This window comes from Mycena indigotica (genome assembly GCF_014461135.1).
Source record: "Mycena indigotica strain 171206Taipei chromosome Unknown Mind.scaff0003, whole genome shotgun sequence".
NCBI classification, from domain to species: domain Eukaryota; kingdom Fungi; phylum Basidiomycota; class Agaricomycetes; order Agaricales; family Mycenaceae; genus Mycena; species Mycena indigotica.
Genome location: NW_023503002.1, coordinates 3,987,899 through 4,009,878, shown reverse-complemented (window position 1 = coordinate 4,009,878; position 21,980 = coordinate 3,987,899). Strand labels below are relative to the sequence as shown.

The following is a 21,980-nucleotide window of genomic DNA, read 5'->3' as shown; positions in this document are numbered from 1 at the left end:
GATCATAGCAACAAGAATCAGACTTCAAGATAGAGCGGCCCGGGACTATTCGGTGATCATTAATCTTCCAAAACACTCTATTGCAGGCTTGGATATATCCAGTCAATTATTACTTGTAAAACCCAGACGGCTGCGGACGGCCTCGTCGCCCTGTGGAGATTCATCCTCGTCACTCTCCTCCTCAGTGGTCTCCTCCTCTGACTCTGAACTACTACTACGCCCATCCACACCTACTTCCTCGTCTTCCTCGTCTTCCTCGTCTTCCTCGTCTTCCTCGTCCTCCTCGTTTATAACACTCTTGTCCATGGGGTCTGGTTCATCCACCTCCATCTCTGCATCTTCTTCCACTGCTGCCGCTGACTCTTCAGGGCTTTCGTCTTGAACTTGAAACTTCTGCGCAACCTTCCGGTGGCCAATTACATCGACATGGTAGCGCATTAACATGTCTCGATCAACAACCCTGAAGAGATAGAGAGATCAGTGAGTGAACCAGTGCTCGTCATTGAACTCGACATACATATTAGCATAATGATATCTCCAATCTTCATCGTGTTCGGTTCTCTGGAGAAGTGCAGATTTGGGGAGGTAGTCTCGTGTTCGTCCGTGATGGAATGCAGGAATGAGATGGGATCCTCGTAGAACATCCTGCGGGTCAATAAAGCCAAAAGCGTCTGGACTCCCATGAGGCATGTAGCGGAGACGCGGCCAACGCTTCGCCTGCAGACCACATCGATAATTCGTGTCCCTTTGGAACCACCGAACCCATAGGAATTCCATACGTTGAGCCTTTGCTGGCCGGTCGGCCAAGGAGGCATAACAGTGGAATATGCCGATCAACTCTCCGTACTCGGGGTCTTGCGCATGCACGATAAAGAACTTGCGTGTCCGAGGATTGAGAACGTCTTGATCCCGTTGGACGTCATAGGTTGTGTAATTGACGCGCATGGTGGCATGAGTGTAGAGCAAATCCCCTTGAATTGCAACGCTGATGAGTTCTTCGTCGCTAAACTGCACATCATAGCCGCCATTTTCCATGTTGAGAATTCGGCCGCGAAGATGGGATTTGAGCCGATGTGCAAAATCCTATAGCTTGTCGGAACACGGGCAAGTTGGGCAGCAAGGACGGTACCTTCAGAGCAGGATCCTCTTCATGCACTTCGATATCCTTTAGATAATCAGTGTTTGAAATGCTTCATAACACGATCAAGGGTACCATCCGATCTATGGGTGGGCCGTCGCCCTCGCCCTCGCTCTCTGACTGATCAAATTGATCACTTAGAAGGTCTGCGAGATGCCAAAATGTTCGGGTTGAACTTGAAATATAATGGTGTTGCTCAGGAGGGACATAGGCGCGATATTTTGGGTTGCTTTCTGGTCGCAAGGCCATCTTGAGCCTGCGTTGGCGGTCGTTCTGTCTCCGACGAGAGACGGGCTCCACGGCGGGAGCGGCAGATGAAGCGATCGACTTGCTCTCTGCTGATTTGAAGCATTTTCTCTTTTCCCACATTCCCTGCATCAATCGCCTCCTCCTTTCGTGGGCAGCAATTTGACCAACGGGGTTTCGCTTGTTTGTTCGTTTATAAAAATGTTTGATGAGACGATCCGCAAGCTCGCCCTGGTCCGAAAATCACCGACTGTCCGACTAGCAAAGGGTAAACACCTACATTCTGCGTGGAGGTCGAATCCGTGGTCCCAAAACGAACGATAGCGTCCGGATAGTCCGGAAGCGCGTGGAGTTTGTACGTGATAAGGTTAAATGGCTTTTCAATTTTCTTGCTCTTCTCTTTCCCTGTTGTCGCGGCTGGGGTCATTGCTGGAGGCGTTGGTAGTGGATGCGGCAGCGGTGGGGATGCGGCAGTGGCCGCTCTCTCTGATTCATTTGTTGCCTTGGCGGCAGAGCTTTTCTTCTTAGCCCTTCGACGTTCTTCTCGTGGTAGCTCATATGTCTTGATGTCAGCAGTTTCTCGAGCGAATCGCCGGATAGTGGAACAAAGATTGGTGGTGGCCATTCGGAAAAGTTTGATTGACGAAGTTGTGTGCATTCGGAGTTTGGCGTAGCCGTGCCAAAGGGCGAGCTCGAAGCAGAGCTTGTCAATCAGTCCTTGATGCGATGGGACAAGCCCTTCAATGACCGGAAGAAGGCACTGCAACGGTCAAATCTCCCAAATGACTGCTTTGAGCAGCATACCTGGAGGATGTCTTCGTAGTCACGCGCCGCCGCATGTTTCAGCTCTGACACGTTATGGCTGAAGGAACGAATCGTGGCTCTACCAAATGTAGGAATCTGACGAAATCTGGGAATAGTTAGCATAAGTGTGGCAATATATCTGTAAAACACGAGCCTTTGATCGAATTCATCTGTTTTCTTGAGAGAATGAAGCATGCGAATGAGATGTACAATGATTGCCTTGGCGACTCCCAGTTCAACCTCGTGTAAGAGGTCTGGAACAAACATGGTAAACAGGTTGAAGGGGGTTTTGATTGTGTCCAGTTTCGAGAATGCATTCTAATTGTAAGTTAGACAAGTGCCCAAGGACGGAATAATTGGACAAACACGAGTGGGTACCCAGGAGTTTTTCTTGAGAATAGCGTTTAGGCTAGGGCCCTTGAGTGAGTTTCCATTACCGAAAATAGCTTTCCTCGCGCTTTCGATGTCCATACGTCGAGGGTGGTCGTCAATGCGAATTTGCGCTCGACGCTTCATGTCGTTGACAGTCCCCGTTTCCGATATCTGCTTCTTCTCAACAAAGCATCGGGGACATGGCCTCCCGCCAAGGCTCTTGATGGTAGCTAGAAGAACTCTGCAAATTTGTTAGACAACATCTCCAACCAGGTATAATATGCCATACTTCTCTGGGTAATCAGCCCCGTATATAAAAAAACGGGGGAAGACCAGCCGGACGATGCCATCCCAGCACTTGATTTTGATACCATTGTCGTAGGCGTCCATGAAGTCTTCGGAGAGAAGGAGTTCCCAGATCGAATGCATCAACTCCCGTTTCAGGTGTGTGTATACCTCGTCTGGCATGTCGCACCCGTATTGTTGCCTGTAAGAATCACGAACGGTGTCAGGAAGCTGTGAATATTCAGAAGAGTTCGATTGAATGAAGATATATGGCATTACCGAAGCAAAATAAGCCTGGTGAAATCCTGCTTTTGATGTCGGTTTCCCGCGAAAGTCTTTTGGGTGGTTGCCGAAAAAAGTGTAACCGGGCCATAGAGACGCTGTGCCGAATTGAGCCAGATGGGTAGCATCTGACCATTCCATGATGGCCATAACGATGCTTTCGATGGGATCGTCGGATGTTTGGGGTGGTGGGGGCTGGGGAATAGCGTGATACGCTTCGAGCATTGCAGCCGATGTATAAATCTCCCCAAATATCTCCTCGTGATTGTTGGGAAGTGGAGGGAGTCCATCCTCGTTGCGTAAAGAACGTGGTGGTGTTGTGATGTCAGGTGAATCGGATGAAGTTTGGGATTCGGGCACCGCCCTTAGAGAAAAAGGCGTTGTGTGAAGTTGTTTGAAGAGAGGTCCTTGGAGAGTTTCTCGTATGGGATCGAGAAGAGGTCGATAGTAGATGTTGTCCACAATGAACACAGGAGCACTGCGTTCGGCTTGATGAGAACGCCAACACAAGGCAATTTGAGCATCACAGAGCCACGAGTCCATCTATCATTTATTCCCAGCGGTTTGATACCCTTCTTGTCAAGCCGATCGAGGAATTTTTGCGTCGAGAAGGGGACGGGGAGGTCGTTTAATGAGACGCCGTCGGATTGAGCTTCAGCGTTGGGGAGAAGAATATTCCCAATGAAGCGATCAAAACCAGCAATGGATTGAGGATTCTCCTCTTCCACGTGGTATTTGATTAGGTGGGCAACGGAGGGATTGGGGAAGGGATAATACCAGGGCTCTGTCGGGAGTGGTATCGCGCTATCGACCTTGCCGACTTCGGCCCGATACAAGTCGTTAGCTGTCAGACTGGCGTCGGGGTCATGGGTGGGTCTGCGAGGATACACCTTGTATATGCCGAATTCATTTGGTTCGGTTTGTACCCACTGCGGCAATGGCAGTGATGGTTCTGGTTGCGATGGTTGCGATGGTGGATGAGGAACTTGAATGGGGGTAGGAATGGAATTCGTTGGCAGTTCAGCCAAACGCCGCAGCCTTGGGGCAAGAGGGGGAGCGGGCGTCATTGAATTTCGCAGGAACGCGGGTGCGGCGGGCAGGTAACCCACTTTTGCGATAGGTAATGGGAGGTTCTGGGTCAGAAATCTACAGTATATTAGGGCTAAGTATGAGCTTTTAGAAGAAAAACTTACAGGAATGGCGGGTGGAGGACTAGGAGGCCGCAGGGAAGGGGTCGACTTTGACCTTGCGACGATTGAGTCTTGCACTTGTGCGATATGCTGGAGGTGGAGCCGTTTGAACCCAGAGCAGGTTCGGTCATGGTTTGTTTTCGCTTCGTCGAGGTTTCTCAACGGGCGCTGACAAAGGTCGCATTTGTATTTGGTTTTAGGCATTGCGGTTTGTTGACACGTAGGTCAGGATAGGGAGACGGTCGGTTCTGAGGAGGACGACTCTAGCACCTCGGCCCAGTAGTAGTAGAGCCGTGGAGGGTTTCCATGGCAGAGTTCGAGGGAACGTCCACCGCTGCGACGTTGCCACTGCAACTTGAAGCTTGAAGTTCAAGTTGTGTCGGAGTAACCAGCTCGTCCACGCTGATCCGAATCTGACCGTGCGGCCCGGCCTCCGACTTCAGACTGAAAACGTTGCGTGCCAAAAAATATCAACGCTGATGGCATCGGTGCTTAATCCAAACGCCCCCAAATCGCCGCCGCCTGTCGCTCGCTTGCAACAAGCTTGACCTATAAGGACAAACGCCTAAAATGCAAATAGCGGCTTGCAATCTACCTTAATCATGTCTTATTCGTCTCCGAGTCAGGCTTCGCGCGTTGAACCCGGGCCAAGGTGCGTCATCCGCTGGCGAGCTCGCCACTCAAACCTCAAACTCACAGTGTCCCCTAGTAGCGCCCCGCGTCAGGGTCTTACCTTGGCGCAAGCACATCAACAACTACTTGCCTACCACCACCAGCTCAACGTGCAGCACGCCGTTCTCTCCTCGACCATTTCCGCGCCATTCACCACTCATATGGCCGGCTACAAGACTACACGCGATATCTTCATGCCGAACACAATCGTGCGACCGGTCTGGCGTTCGACAACGTCCAAGCCAGAATCCAGTTGGAGATCGACCTAACGCGCACACAGGCTGAGGTCGCTTCCCTGAAGGAGGACAATCGTCAATTGAGGGAATTCCTGGCAAACCCGTTCGTTGGATTCACGTTCGCCGAGGTCGATCAAGGGCAGAGGCTCGCGCAGACGCTGGATGGAGCGGGTGTTCTCATGTCCGAGTCCCCCTAAGCTTGAAGCCTTGCTTGCAGTCTACCATCACACCTTCCTTAACCCACCTTCGTTATCCTACTACGTACTTTTCACTCGGACACAAAAATGACCTGTTTGCGCGCGATCGCTTCCATCTGTCTGGTCTGAGGGAATGTGTCGAACATCTGAAGTGACGCTATTATATTGCGAGTGCTCAGTGGGAAGAAAAATGAAAGCCTGAGAACGTCACTCGGACTCTCATCCGTTCCTTCATGGGTCGGCCAAAAGCTGCTTCAAGAATCGACCCCCCCCTTGCCCACCGACCTGGCTAGCGTGCGAGGAATGCCGCTTCTTGTCTCTTCAAGTTCTCGCGGGAAAGCCAAGTGGAAGTGGCGTCACCAGCAAATCCAAAAGCTCGCGTCCTCTCTCCCTTCGCGTGCGTGTGCCTATTTCTCTCCCCCCTCCTTTCTTCGGATGCTCATGCTCTGCTGTAGCTCGTATTCCCACTCAGCAAGCATCACTATCGACCAGTAGATGGTGGACCAGCTTTGCTCGTTGGTCGTATCAATGTTCGCAATATGGGGCTCCCACGTTCAGCGCGAAACGCCCAAGGACCTCGAAAAGAAGAAAAAGAAGGCTTCAGACCGCCAAGATGCGTCCGAGAAGCAGCCTGCCCAAACGAAAGACAGAGGCCGCTGGGTTTGGGTACACCGACATTGTCGAGGCAACCCAGGATGTGGAGGGCCTTACTTATCGACCCAGGACGGCCGAAACGCGCGAAGACTACGAACTCATCCTGTCGTCTGTCCACACTTCCCTCGGAGACCAGGCGCAAGATGTTGTTTGGAGTGCTGCCGACATGCTGCGAAGATTAATGTTCTTTTGCAAGCGTACATCTCGCAGTTGAAACTAGACGGTAAGCAAACAAAGCATTCGCTTGTCCCGCGATACTGATATTCGACATGGTAGGCTTTGTGCTCGTTGCGGATATGGTTTTCGTGCAACAATCTGCGGGGCGGTAGGCGCTTTTTTAATCGTCCAACCTGTCTGATTTCTGCGTAGTATATTGCGTGCCATGTTCGAGATGTGTCTGAAGCGCGGTTGGGCTGCTCCTGCCAGGGCAGCCTTGGACCTTTGTAAAATGGTGGAAAAGCGCATGTCAGTGCTTAGATTTGTCCGCTTTTTTACGCTCTGATTGATTAGCTAGCTCTATGACTCCCTTGCGACAATTCAAAGGTGTCAGATATCATTGGATTGGAAAGGGCGGAGGGAAAGTAATTCGTGAGTTGATATCGTCTGACGTGATTCATCTGCTCACTATCATGCAGCCTTGGTATCGCTATTTCGACTTGGTAAGTTCATCATCACTACTTTATGCTATTCTATTCTTATCGAATGGCAGACACCACCGGAAATTGGAGAGCTCAGCGGTACCCTCATGCGGGTCGACTCGTACATCAACTTGTGCATAACTTCCCAAAGCTTCGGTAATTTTTGTCACTCGCTCTGTTTTCCTCACACTAATATCCTGTCAGATTGCAAGCACAAGTTCAGCCAATCACCCGCTCGCTTCTTCGGATTGACCCGTCCATAATCCCCGATTTCAGATGGGACGAGAAGATCCATGGTGGCGCTGAAACCTTCATCGTCATGGTCGAAGATGTGGACCTGCGTCAACATTACGCCAAAGACGAGCACAACGTGACACTGACTGTGCCTATGTTCGAGCCCGTGCCCTCCAACTACTACATCTCCGTCATCTCAGATCGTTGGTTACATGTAGAAACTCGGTTGCCAATCTCGTTCAAGCATCTCATTCTCCCCGAAAATTCCCTCCACCAACGCCTCTCCTCGATCTGCAAGCTTTACCTTTGTCGGTCGTCCACAACAAAGGGTTCGAAGCTATATATTCTTCCTCTCTCAAGACCTTCAACAAAATCCAGACCCAAGTGTTCCAGGCCCTCTATACCACGGACGCGAATGTTTTCATAGGTGCCCTACGGGTAGCGGCAAGACTATTTGCGCCGAATTTACTCTATTACGACGTTGGAGCAAACGAGAACAACAACGCCGCAATCTCGTTATCTCTCGCACGCGTTACGTCGTTGACTCGGAGCACCATTGTCGCTTGTGGTGTCTCTCTTGCCAATGCACGAGACCTGGGTGAATGGATAGCTGCGCCTTCACACGCCATCTTCAACTTTTCACCAAGGTTAGTCTAAACCCATGCCCCTACATTCCATTTGACATCATTTCAGCGCTCGTCCGCTCGACATGGATATTCATATCCAATCATTCACCATCCCACATTTCCCCTCCGAGTCACCCATGATCGCCATATCGAAACCAGCTTACCTCGCAATCGTCGAATACTCACCCACGAAGCCGGTCATCGTGCTTGTACTTTCGCGTCGCCAGTGCCGCCTCACCGTCGACAACCTCCTCACCCACTGTGCTGCTGACGACAAGCCTGACCGCTTTTTAAACGTGGACGACATCTCTGTCTTGACACCACATCTCGACAACACTTCCACGAAGCTCTGACCAGCAAGATAAGCGTATTGTGCAGCGGCTATTCGAGGCTGGTGCCATTCAAGTCTTCGTAGCTTCAAGGGTGAATACTTACATTTTTTTTGACTCGACTTGACTGATATCTTCTCAGAACACAGCCTGGAGTCTCCCAGTCGCGAGTTACCTCGTCATTATCGCGTACCGTCCCTACGAAGGCAGAGAGCATCGATATATCGACTCCCCTGTCATGGACGTCCTGCAAATGATCAGCATCACGGATCGAGAGTAGTAGAATGCCTGAAGCACGGTACCGGTTACCCTCACGAAGCTTCGAACAAGACAAGCGTATTGTGCAGCAATTGTCCGAAGCCGGAGCCATTCAGGTCTTGGTGGCCTCAAGGGTAAACCGTCACTATTTTCGCTTGTATTCTATGATCTATAACATCTTCCTAGGACACTGCATGGAGTCTCCCTGTAGCGAATCGGAGTTCTCTCGTCATCATTATGGGAGTACTATTTGCTAACTTCGATTTGCTTCACATCCATCCTCATCGATATCATGTCAACAATCCCCAACCCGGGAAGAGATTCGCTTCCACGAGCAGCCTATCCAGCTCGACTTCTGGCTCGACGCGCTGTAGACTGTCCTGCCGGCTGCTGAGAAGGTGCCCAACTATCCTGGCGCGTTCTACCTCGACCTGCTCGAGCGCGGTATGTCCTCCCCTCACCCAATCAAAGTACTCTGATTAGTCTCCAGTCGCCGTCTACATGCGTCGCCTTACCCTGACCAAAGGTTGACCGACTGAGCATCTCACGGCTATTTCCTCGCTGAAATCGCCGTCACTTGCAGAACCCATCGAGAACAAGCCGGATGGTTCGTTTTTCTTTCTATCTTATTCCTTTTCTCATTTGTTCTCTTACAGGATCCCATTGAAGTTAGATAGCGACCGTACAACAACAGCGGAAACGAGATGGAAGAGTAGACTTGTCATGTACATGTATCACATATTGCTCCCATTGTTATTGTATTAGCATGTTGGCCAAGTCAACCAATCGAGATCGAATTCGGGTGGTTTCGCTTCAGATAGCTTCGCCAAAAAGTTATCCCATTTCAGTTTCATCAAGCAGGTTCTTATCTTGGCACAAAACGATCGAACTCTGTTAATTCTCGACAATACACTGAATACAGGTCTCCGACTCTCCGTCCGCTAAACCAACAGGCAGTCCGAGAGCGCGAATTGTGCAGCGGGCCTGACCCACGTCGTCTTGGGCCGCTGAGAGATCTCTTTTGACTTCCTCTAATTCACTTCGCAAAATGTAGAGATGTTGCAAAACTTCGTGAATGCGTATTTCGACAACTCGTTCTTCGGAAATGCATCTTTGCTTCCTGGCTTGGAGAAGATGAAGCACACTATCTGCTCCTTGCTCAGTGGAGGGGAAGCACAGTGTGGTGTTTTGAAGATTCAATTTCTGTAAACCGACTTAGAGTTCAGCACACATGAGCTGGAAAGGGCCTTACAAGGAGCTGCTTTCCATCTGCCCTTACACAGTGCAACAGTGGATGGTGGTCGCCGCCAATGTTCGTGGACGACTCCAACGCCGTGTGCAACTCCATCGTGATATTCGTTTTGGGGAGCAGGTCAGGGTTTTCCGTAGTCATTTCGAATCTGGCTCAGCGATATACTCGGTAGTTGACGCTCAAAGGAAGAGTAGCTGAGTCAACACTTGGCAATCGAATCAAATCATCCGTCACATCCTGAGTCAACGAACGTCACGGTGCCACACCCACATTTCCACTCCACCATGACTGTCGATCCAGCGAAGTTGCTCGACGACAAGGACGACCGTACGCTTTTTGCTCAGCTCTTAGATATTAACCCCAACCACGACTATGGTAAATATTACCTCGCTCTCAATCTTTCATTTTTTGACCTGACCTGCAGCTTCCACTGATCCCGATGTTCCCGACATAAGTAACCCGGAGTTCCTGCGCTCTGTAAGGCTCCCATATGATATTCCATTTATGCTCACATTGTGATTTCTAGATCGTGGAAGCGCATCAACACCTGACGAAACTCGTCAGTCAATGTCTTGTTGCAGTTAACCCACGACATCGAGAAGCGGCCACCGCCCTCATGTCGTTCAAGTTTCTCCCTCCACCACCCCCTCTCCGCCGCCTGCTTTCACTATGGGATTGTCCTTCCTCAACCAACCGATGCACCCTTCAAGTTGGTCGTCCAACGCAAGCTGGGTAATGACAGTCATTTTCTGAAAGCTTTGCTAACTCCTCTAGGTAAAACAGCCATCGGCTCCTCCTCCGGCCGTTGCTGCCTCTACCTCGCAAAGCGTTTGTCGTTTGGTGCCGGCAATTTCCTTACTCATGTGTTCACAGATGTCTCTATTGATCAGCCGATGGACAGTTCTCAGCCATCGCCGAACACGAAGACCAGCGATCTCAGCAATGCACAGTTCTACGATCAATTCCAGCGCGACCATCCTCAATGGATCAAGTGTGTCGAGAAAGCTGCGGCTAACATAGAGTTTGATATATGGACGACGTCCGGTTTCACGCACTTGCGAAGGAGTTTTCATCGGTTCGCTGATTCTCTGGAGGAAGCGAGGAACGCTCTGAATGCTGGATCCGCTGTCCATCTGCCTAAATGTTGTTTCTTATCACTTGTGAAGCTCACCCATCTAACATCTGACATAGCCTTTCTCGACGAGCACCGGACCGAATTGACGCACTACGTAAGTTATTCTCTTGCAGTTGACCATTCTTTTCATTACTATCTCTTGTGTAGCTTAGCTATCAATCCTCCAGAGTGCGTTCTGCTCAGGACATCGCACTCAAGGGGATCATCAAGCAACATGCGACAGTGCCTGACGACCAACTAGTCAACCCCGCGACTAAAGAGGCATGGACCCAGGAGGAGCGCGCCGAATATACCAAAAACTGTTACACCGACTGGCTAGGGTTTTTCACTTTTCTTGAGCATGGAAACTCGGTCAACTCTTTTTCCAGCCAGCCCGTTTCATGCTGACGTTCTTGGCAGCACAGCCACTTCGATCGTCTCTTGAACCACCCAGTTTTCGACGAGGCAATCATGTGGTTCCTCAATCACGACGTGTACGGCGCCTTCATCCGTCCCTCCCAATTTGAGTTTCAGATTCCTTTCCCCGCTTATGCTTATGTGGGAACTTTGGTACGAACACACTCGATGGGATTGCTATGAGTTCTGACCTTTTCTAGTTGCATCACTGCCTCTATATTTTGCTCCATGGTCCCGAACGGTGGAGTGTTGCTAATGCCCGCCCTGTGTATCGCTCCATCCTCACGGAAATAAAAAATATCATGAAGGATCCCGTGCTTGCTCCAAAGCTCTTGACTCGCATGCTGCAGCTTAGCCAACAAATCAAGTAATCTCTTGTCCGTCGTTCGGCTGCTTTACTGATCTGTTTTAGGTACCGAAACTGATCATTGGACCACTTGTCTTTTTTCGCAAATGCATCTTCGATCGACGCAGGAAATATGACGCGCGGAGAGCATGATACTTCGACTGGGTTCTTTTTCCGACTGCTCACTATTTTGTTTTGTGTTTGGCTGATCATGTTCTGTCCCTGCTTCGTTCTATTACATCCAGTATTTCCCCGCTGCAGCACAACTACAATATCAATGAATCACAACTCCTTCTGCGACCTCAGGATCAGTGAGAACTCGGAACGAGCTGACACAAACTGTAACAACTTGAACAAGTCAGCGAGTAAGACTGACCCACGCTTCCGCCATGGACCAGCCGCCAAAGAGACAAATGCAGCTGCACTCCGTCGCTGCCACGGAGGAAAGATGGTCTTGGAGGAAACTTCGTTGTGGAACATACCACCTCGCTCTTTTCAAGCCGCCCGACTACCATAATTCCGAATATGCTCACTCGCTGCGTCTTGCAATGCCCGTTCCCACGCAACTTATCGACATCGATGACATTGAAATCAACTCCACTGTGCAAGCGCCGCCATCGAATGAGGCCACTGGAACTCTTCCACCACCGACCTCTGCAGACAAGCGCAAGAAGCAGAAGAAGCGTAGACTGCCAGTGGCGGCCTCTGACTTGGACAAGTCCCGCCATAGTCGGCCAGGTTCTCCTCCGTCGTCCAATCCGCTGATCGTTGCGACAGTCCCACCTACTACTGCAATCGTCAACCCGCCAGTGGTTAATGTTACCCCCATCTCCCGTTCCTCTTCTGCACCCAGAACCCATCGAAACACTCTTGTCTGAACCCCCAACCTCGAGGTCATTCTTCCCTTTGATTTTGACTCAATACTAGCCTGCTCCCCAATCTCTTGCCATACAGGCACCGGCGCCGCTTCCAAGTACACCACCCATGGTATTCTACTCCTACATTTACTAGGATCTCACTTCTCGATTTAGGTGCATAATCACTGTAGAAACTTGTGCTCCCCTCGGTGATTTTTACTCACTTCAATACCACACTCGAACGCTTTGGACCGCCTGTTGTACCAACATCAAGAAACGAGCTTATTACTGCAAAGACGGAACCCACTTAACTTGAATCGTGTGAGACTACCACAACTTGTGGCTAGCTACTGACATCCTTCACAAGTGACGACAAATCGAGTCAAGAGTCCTACATTCGCGCGAACACATCACAGAGTGCTAGGTCAGTTTTTTTACACTTCTTGGCAGTGCTCGACACATTTTAGAAACTTTTCTCTCGTATTTCTCGGAAAAGAAGATTTCAAAGGTGTCGAGAGCAACATTTGACTCGTACGACTTCCTCAACCTGTCAAGCGAGGTACCTTATCTTCTTGCAGCGACAATCTACTCATGGTAAATCTAGCGATGGTAAAAACGGAGGGTAGATGCGAAGGAGCAAAGAAGCAAGTTACATCGGCACCAATGGGACCAATCCCGACGTAATTGTTGGCTTCAAATTTTCCCTCTTACGAACGGTATGAGTTCTATTGCTCGAATACCCGTCGCTCAAACGTTTCCTCAGTGATTCAATGAACGTATTCTACCTTGAGCAATACGGATGGAGATGGATTCGAAGATGTGTTACGGTACCCGTGTTGCAAGGCAACACCTGCGCATTGCAAACCTGGTACATAGATGGGTATGCAGTGTGGTCATCTGGAGCAGGGAATGTGGAATGCATTCATCTCTCGATAGCGATTTACCTTGTTATGTAAACACCTCGTTCTACCTGTCTCACCCAACGATCGAGTAAACGGCAAATTGACGAGCAAGAACGAGTGACCTCGTTGTGACTCGTTCTCGCTCATATTGCGCCGGACGGGATTCTCTATTCTCACTGGGCCTCAGGCTGAAAATAATATCAACACTCGAAATGGCGAACGAATGTGACCATGTGACCATATGTGACCACATGTGACCATCATATTCTTCTGCACCCGTTCTTTTCCTCCCGTCTCATGGCATCGCTGCCGCTGCGCGCCGCAACTCACTGCTGCCAAGGCTCAGCATCTCCACTGGCAGATATAAGCCGCAATGCAAGTGTGACACTCCCAGGCGCATCTTCATGACCGACTCGGACGCCATCCAAACTACACCTGCTCTCCCGGTTCTGGGTCGTGAAGAACAGGCACATTTGGACGACATACTGCGACATCTTGGACACCTTTCACTGCCGCCCGCAGACTCTTCACAACCACAGTCACTCCAAGTACTCGGAAGGCGTAAGGGGCCACCTCGAAACGCGTAATCCTCATTCTTTGGCTTGATATATAGGCTGACCCATTTCAGTTTCCATAGGTCGGCCTTCGAGCAGCTGGTGGATGCTGCGAAATTCGTGCCTCAAGGGGCAGACGCTTTCTGGGACATGCGACGGATTTTGGAATATGGTTGCATGAATTCATTAGACCATGTTGCGGCTAAAGAGAGTTTCTCGACGTTGCCCTCAAGGTGTTCCTTTTTTCGCTCTACTCTCAGTGTCTTCCACTGAATATATCATAGTGAACGAGCATTACATCATGCTGCAGTTTTCGACAAGATGCTCTCGAGCTGTCGAATACAATTGTTGACCGTTCTCCAGTGGATCTACCTTGAATCTAAAACCAAGCCCGCGTTGTGGAAATCTCTCGGCGAGAAGGGACGTCATTTTCTTTTTTGGTTGTCTTGCGTTTCTCATAGCACAATAGTTAGCCAAAGCAGCCCGAGACGCTCGCACACAAGATACTAGTACTTTCAAAAACGGACTTCGCATTCTTCTTCCTGTTCCCGGTCAAGACCAATTCTATCCATCGATTGAACCTGGAATGAACAAATCTGAATGCGGACTAGCTCACCCTCAACTAAGGATGCTGCTGATGCCTTGGATAGATCGCTCGTCCTTCCCCCCAATCGTCTACGGAAAGCCATCTCAGTAAGCCTCAATTGTATCCGAAGCAACTTTCCTGACACTCGCGATCAGGCCTGCTCCATTGCTTTCGGAGAATGCTCAAGCGTAAGCAATCATCTCTCTTACCGGATTCAGTCGCTCATAATCAGCTTACTAGAATCATGACCAAGATTGTTTCGAAGACCTACCAACCCTCTTCGAAGCGCTTTCCTTCATTTTGTTATCCAGACGACGGATGGGTCCCCGACGCCTATCAGCGTAATCTTTTCAGAAATGTAGCCATCGTCCGAGTAAGTATGCTGTCCTCTTCCGTCGAGTATTTCTGCTGACAACTAAAGGGGATTCGGATGCTACTTGTTACCCGAGTAGACGCCAGTCATCAGCCCAACGACGAGCTTACCCCTGGCTGCCTAGCGACCATCCACAAAATTCATCGAATCACCGCCCATATTGTTGCCTATGTCGTCGTCCAAGTTCGTGTCTAGTTTTCTCTCGCAGATGGCCATTGTAAACGCGCACAGATCCGCATCGCAATAAGCGACGTTCCCCATTGGACGAATACCGAAGGACGCAAATACAAATTTCTTGACTTGTATCACAAGGTTCTCGCCGCTTTCGAAGACGACACCAACCCCGATCTTCATGACTGGGGCAAGGAAACGTTGGACTGGTTGACTGAGTAAGACACATATTCTCTTATTGATTTGCTCTAATCATCTTCAGACGAACATTTGGGTCTATTTCTGACGAGCAAGCCTCAGGCGGTGAAGACAGCGAATCTGAAGACGAGGCGCTATTGCAACGTCGTCACCGCGCTGCCCATAATGTTCCGCCCTCCCCTCACTGACCGCGCATGCATCATTTCGTCTTCGCTGTTTGCTCCTCGACTCCCACTCGTGGCATTCGTTGTCGTCTCAACTGGTCTCGTGTTTGCCCTACCTTATTACCTACCAAATATTGTCAACATACGTAGTGTCGTATCGTATCTTCCAAGCTGGAGCAATAATAGCTAGCAATCATTCTAGGCCTGAAACCACTTAAATAATAATTGGACTAAACACCGTCCAATAATTGACCCTTCTGCTTTGCTCCACTTGTAAGCCATGGTTGTGTTGGTATACCCTTGCAAATATAACTAATGCTTTGTCCATCCAATAAGCCTTGAGCAGTTTCTGATGCAGTTGTTTGGGTCTGAAAGGCCCTTGCCTTGCTGTCACAAACTCACAGGCACTTTGAGGGCGACAAGTGGCCATCAGTCTTGTCGCCACCAAATACCGATCTATTGGCTCGACAACCATTGGAGCTGGTTATGAACTCATTGTTGGGATTCAAAATTCTAGTGAGTTCGTATAAGCAACTGTCACACAAGCTAAGAGTGGCAAGTAGTTGTTTATATTGAAGTTGCTTGGAAATACAAAGAAGATTGTACACATTGTAAACTTTGGCAAGTCAAGCAACAGTTTGAAAGCTTGGAAAAACATCACAGCTAATGAAAGTATAGCAGCAGTCTTATTGGGGTTTGCCCATTTGAAGAGGCCCTTTCAACTTGTCTACAGACCAGCTATCAGACATGTGATGGGTAGTACCAGATTTTGGAGGTTATAGGAGGATTGTAAGTCATTTGTCAGAATATTACAACAATCGACCTAATTTGGTGATGACTTACCAACATGACAGGAGAACTTTCATTTATGGCAACTTAACTATCAGACATTATTAATGTTACACTATATTGCCCATAGCCCATAGCTACACAATAACAGGAATTTCCCCAATGTGAATAGACAGGTACCGGTAGAGAAAAGACTCAGAAGACACAACATACCTCAAACAGTCTTCTGCATTCACTTCTTTCTTTAAGTTTCTTAAAGTTGGAGATAACTCAGCGAATATACGACGACATGTAGGGAGGTACGTATGAGGACAAAAGTTGTATGCATATTGAACGCGGTGCAAGTCCATGATATCCGAGTCATATGAATGATAGATACCAATAAAGCGCAGCCGCGACCAACCAACGTCAAGCAGCGTACTGCGGCGCGGGTGCCAAGCGGCGAGGGCCACTGGCAGGCGAAAGGCGCTACTCATATTCGCGCGGATCGCAGGAAAACAAGCGCCACGGGCGATGGTTTAAGCGACGTGGATGCGAGGATGGTGCGCGTGGTGGCGGATCGGTATGTGAATCGGGAAGGCACGGATGATGTCGCTGAACCGGCCCTTCGGCTTATGCCGGGAGACGATGTCGACAGGCACGGGCTGCGGCTGTGGTGTCGGGGGCGACAACGAGCCGAGCGACGAACCCGGGGAGCTTGGGGCAAACTCGGGAATGGAAGCAGAGGAGGAATAGCGGATGCGGGTGCGGACGAAGGAGATTAGGGTGGGTTTGGACGGGAAAGCGACGGCCACAAGCGCGGAATGGTGCGCGAGGAGGTCGGATTCTTTGATAGACAGCTCCCAGTTGAGCACTTCGAGGAATTCACGCTCGATTCTCCCCACGTCGCGCTTGCCAAAGACGCCCGTGCACAACGCCCAGTGGACATTCTTCAGCGTCGAGTCATTTGTGTATTTGCTCGCCACGATGAGCGCGCCAAGGAACACACGCTCCAGCGCCCACTCTTCGAGGGCAATAGAGAGGTGTGGACGGGCGCGGGAGATGTACACGAGGGACGCGAAGACTGTAGCTGGCGTGACCTCAGCCCGTGTCAGAACGTTGTTGGCGAAGGTGGTAAAAGAGGAGAGGTAGCGCGACGGGTTTCGGCCCCTCGGCGTCGAGACACGGCCCATCGCGAAGTCGACCGTCTCGACGACGCATTCAATGAGGTACTCTAAAAGAGAAGTTGAGTCTCAAAGAAAGAGATAAGACAAGAGGCGACGCACCGACGACAGGCTTTGTCAGTCGTATATCGATGAGCTCCATCAGCGCAGGCGAGTGTGTGGCGGGGTCGGCCGCGTGTATAAGCGAAGAGCTGGAGCCGGAGGTGTGCATCTGCGGTAGGCGGGAGTGGTGGAAAGTAGGTCGGAGGGAGCGCCGCGGCCCGCAGCCCCCTTATATACCGCCATGACCGTGAAAGAAAAGGTGTGGCGCACCAAATGCGGATGACTCACACGAGCCGAGCCGGGTCAGCCAGCTCAGATCACCGATGGCCGCGGGTCCCGATTTGGGAGATTCGCTTGCGTATGTGTCAGCGTGGGACTGTCAGCCGGATGTGACGTCTGTGCGCCTGTGCGCCTATCTTACCCAACCCAACTGCGCTGCCTGCGCATCCCATCGTGATCGTCCTGGAGGTGGAGCGCGACCAACCAACTGGACGTCGCACTACAGGGGTGGACGCGAATGGTCCGCCGGTTGGTATGCTCGTGGTCAACTTCGGTGCTGAGGACTCAGAAGAGAAACATTGACAAGAACTCTCCAGTGGACCAGTCCGGATGCCCGCCACCATGACCTGGCTCGAATGATCGCCTGCCTGTATACCCTTGCTCAAAGCCGCTTGACAGCGCCGCCCAGACTGGACCGCGGCAGGTGCTCATCCTATCCATCGATCTTATCTGAAGGCCTGGCCCTATCTTCAATGTCAAGACTCAAGAGCGGCTGCTTGGTCCCATTCTTGGCCACATTCCACCTATATTAAATGCAATTAACGTTACGGCGCAATCCACCTGGTCGACGTGCCACACAATCACTCTGCTCAGCTGCCACCCCGACGAGAAATAGAATCCGCCAATATATCACCATCTTCTGTCTTCCTCGGTTCACCCTCTCACGCCAATAAACGCGCTGTCAACAGGCAGGGGCCACCGTGTCGCTTAACGCTCATGTTTGCTTCCGTACCACTTGATCAATATTGAGGAAGAACAGAAGCCTGCGATTCCAAGCCAATTTCAAGGCATGCGCACATGGCGCGCATTTGCCGGTGCCAGCGCGCCGTTCGCTCATGACCACTTATCGACCGACGTTTCGATGAGGTGCTACTCGCATCAGGAAAGCTCACAGCACAGTGTTCTCGAAATGAAGTTGTGAACACCTCGTGACCTTAAACCGCACATCGAGCTGCCCACCACCATAGCCGACGCCTGTGTTCGTTCCGAGTATCGATCAGACTATCCTGTAGTGATCTCCATCTCTTGACGGTGCTCAGTACTCGGACCTGCCCACCCGACGCGGAGATATCGCACGAGCCGATCAACACTATATTTGGGAAAGGTGATATGGACAACGTTCTAAAGTGTAATGAATGTCGTTTTCTGCAGAACCTGTTTTTGGATTCGTCAGACAACTTGAGAATGGCAAGCAATTGAAGCAGGGTTCCTCACATGCTCGATGCTCCCCTTTGCGACGACCCTGAACCCATCCGCCAACTCCTTCAAGTCCGTTGCCGCTTTCGCGGTGCACAGCGGGCACTTGGATGTGGCGGTGATGATTTCCGGCGTTATCTGCCCCAAAAACTCGGCGACGTGGTCGACATTCGTTTCGAAGGGCGTGTAGAGCGAGCTGACGCGCTGCATGACGCGGTCGATGTGTTCGCTGAACCAGGGGGCAGGGACTACCAATACTTCCGGAAAGTCCTCGGGGACGGCGAGAAGGGAGGCTCCACAACCAACCGCGTGTTTCCCGCGCGGGCCCATTGGGGACCACCAGACGAGCGTCAGATGCGCTCGCTCGGGCGTGAAAGCGTCGTCGTATATGACTAGGTTTTCCGCGAGACAGGGACGGACAAATAGTTCGACAATGCCCTTCAACACATCAGCAACCTCGCGGCGGAAAGCATGGAGCTGCCACAGCTGGTGGGCAGAAATAAGGGCATACTCCGGGACATGGGCCGCCGGACCGAGGATCGGGTGCTTCAGCGTTTCTGCCGCAGCGGCCTTCGCAATGTCCTCCAACTGTAAAATGTGGGCGATGGCGAAGACGCGATAGGGCTCGCGCGCGAGGAGCACAGGTTCCAGGAGAAGCTTGGGGATGTGAGTGATCGCCGCAGGAATATCGTATTTCTTCGCCGCGGCATAGGCCTCGGCGACGCCGTCGAACGAGTCGACGATGTAGGTAGCAGAAAACCGGGGATAAGACATAAGCAGAAGCACGCGGAGCGCAACAGCGGGCTCCGGGACCACGACGACAGTCAGGCCAGCACGCGTCGGGTTCGCGTCGTCGACAGTTGGCGCGGGAAAGGCAAACATGTTGGCGAAGCAGTTCGACGAGAATGCGAGCATCTGCTTGTGAGCGAAGAAGTCGACTCTGTCAGCGGAGCGCATAATGATGTCAGGCGGGTTGAGCTCGTCGGAGTCCCGCGCAAACGGGTGTGCGGCGTCGACGATCGGGACGGGGCCAGACATGGTCGTCAGGAGCAAGTTGTGAAACCGGAGGTCACAGATCGATCGGCATATACACGTATGTCACATCGAAGGTGATGGGATCAGGGCCTCGTGGCGATGGCAACTCAGGGTCGCGGACAATAGCGCGCTGTAGGATAACATGGCGTTCGCTCAATTATTGCCGCACACCTAGCTGCCGCTCACTAGCCTTTTCTTATAGTTCTGGCCAAATATGAATTGCTGACCCATTTGGATCAATTCAGCAGGCCTGTGACCCATGACCATTTGGCCGAAATGTTTAATTCGGCTGCAGGCCGAATTTCGCGTGACCTATTACCCGATTAGGAAATTTGGCGTGCCGCGGAAAATTTGAAAATCTTCATGAAGGGACACTTTGGGTTGACTTTGGGACCCAAAGATTTGGCTGTGACCTGTGACCTGCCAATGACCTGCCAAAATATTTTGGCCAAAAAATCTAATGTGACTGTGACCGGCCTAATTGGATGAAATGGGTCAGTATATGCATTCACATTATGGTCAAATTATGGTATTACACTTATCTCATATTCACCTATTAGAGAAGAAAATATATCTATTCATAGTTGCAGATGTGTTCAGGGCTTGATGGAAAGTATTATTTAAGTATATCCATGCTTCAACCCATAAGAGCAATATCATGCCAATAGAGATGACCAGGTCAACTAAGAAGCTTATGTGCAGGTATGGTTGTGATCATAAGAGGATCAATGTTGATGTTGACAGTAGCATGTGTGAACAAGGTGGTTGTAGTGGTATTGAGGTGGGTGAAGAGGGATTTAAGTAAGAGCCAGTGTAACATACAGAGCATTACTCTAGTAGCAAGACATACTCTCAATATCAATCCACTCCAAAATGAACACCACCCAAATCCAACACCAAAACCCAAAATGGTAGTGGTCACAGTCACAGTCACACTAGATATGTTTTTGAGATTTGATATGTTTTGGCTTGTGTTTGTTGCCTTTTCTCCCATTATGCATACTTGCAGCCAGCGGACAGTATCTGAGAGTATTTATGTTCATATCACATGTATCCACATGACCAAAATGTGACTTTCTCCTTCTAGCTATTTTCATATATAAGATAAGAATGTGAAACTGAAAATAAGTGAGTATAGAGGCTGGTAGTCAGGTAAGTACTGTAGTATTTTACTCAGTTTGCATGTTATGCGTCACACTGCTGATTTATATGATTTTTTCTTTTCACATGTCACACAGATTTGAGCAAAAAGATGTCCCATAGGGCTGATTTTTGACATTTCTGGGTGCCTCAAATAATTCAAATTGAAATTTTTATACTGAATGTCATGTTAGAGATGGTGTTCGAGTATTATATTAAGCAGATGTCATGTGAATGTATGCACATGTTTGGCACTGGCATTGGCAATTCAATTGCTCCACATTCCCATTCTTGGCATCACTGCTGTTAAAGCCCCAAATGGGTAACAAAAGCTGTAAAATGTGACTAATCCTAATTGGAATATAAAGCTGTATATGATATCTTGCACCCAGCACCATAAAAACATAGTATCTAGGGTTTGTCAGGGGTACCTCCCTTTCGGCCCCTTGGAGACAACTCCAATTTCGGTCCAATTCCAATGGCATTTCCGGTCCGGCCCTCCATCTTGTGCGCACAATCACTGATCTGTCAACGCCCTCCCAACGTCGTCCTGTGTGAAAATTTGGCGCTCACGTGGCCGCTGGCCGGCCCCGAAACGCCGATGACGTGTTCTGATACCCAAAATAGCCATGTTGTTGCCATATTGAACGGCGGAACATCGGAAAGGTAGGTGCAAACTCGTTCGCCAACCCCCCCAAGCCTATACAAAATACAAATTCAACTTATAAAAGTTTTTTTTCACCAGGGTCGGGACCCCCCTCCCCATGTTCGTGATAAGGATCTTGGGACCCCCTTGGTATAGAGGAGGGAAAGAAGCATGGCAGATGATATGCAGCTGTCAATAAGAAAAGCTGGGATAATAGGTGAAAGGCTTTGCTGTAATATATATGTACCAGAGCAAGAGTGTGTGCATGAGCATGTGTATTTCCTATAGGATGCTGTTGTGGTAGAATGAATGGTAAATATTACACATCAATATAGCAGCAAAGGCTAGCCTCAGTCATTGCCAGCCAATTCAGGATTGTGAAATGATGTTCGATGTAAGACTCTAGCCACCAACCTAATTAGGAATAATAATTGATGTAATGTTCCTTCTTACCTTCAAGTTCTCCTCTCATGATCCAGTTATTTTTGACTGGTGCTTGTGTTAGGGTTCAATCAGACCATATATGTAGTCAGTGTTTAGATATTTATCAGGGGAAATATCTCCATCTCTGGTCCAACTCTGCTTCTCCCTCTA

At 50.0% G+C, this 21,980-nt stretch overlaps 3 protein-coding genes across 3 annotated transcripts; all 3 read right to left on the bottom strand.

Moving 5' to 3' along the window:
• Positions 1-102: 102 nt before the first annotated feature.
• MIND_00387100 (uncharacterized protein) lies at positions 103-4,448 on the bottom strand (the record flags this gene model as incomplete). Its single annotated transcript, XM_037360702.1, has 10 exons — positions 103-460; positions 518-1,083; positions 1,130-1,165; positions 1,214-1,564; positions 1,632-2,144; positions 2,189-2,506; positions 2,555-2,801; positions 2,850-3,670; positions 3,745-4,273; positions 4,321-4,448. The coding sequence occupies 10 exons, from the start codon at positions 4,446-4,448 to the stop codon at positions 103-105; spliced, it is 3,867 nt and encodes a 1,288-aa protein (XP_037223587.1).
• Positions 4,449-16,402: 11,954 nt separating this feature from the next.
• Positions 16,403-17,258, bottom strand: MIND_00387000 (Cyclin N-terminal domain-containing protein; the record flags this gene model as incomplete). Its single annotated transcript, XM_037360701.1, has 2 exons — positions 16,403-17,097; positions 17,150-17,258. The coding sequence occupies 2 exons, from the start codon at positions 17,256-17,258 to the stop codon at positions 16,403-16,405; spliced, it is 804 nt and encodes a 267-aa protein (XP_037223586.1).
• A 1,232-nt stretch (positions 17,259-18,490) lies between these two features.
• Positions 18,491-19,612, bottom strand: MIND_00386900 (uncharacterized protein; the record flags this gene model as incomplete). Its single annotated transcript, XM_037360700.1, has 2 exons — positions 18,584-19,612; positions 18,491-18,523 (listed from the first exon to the last, which is right to left on the bottom strand). Exons 1-2 carry the CDS (start codon positions 19,601-19,603, stop codon positions 18,491-18,493), a joined length of 1,053 nt encoding a protein of 350 aa, XP_037223585.1. The 5' UTR covers positions 19,604-19,612.
• Positions 19,613-21,980: the final 2,368 nt, after the last annotated feature.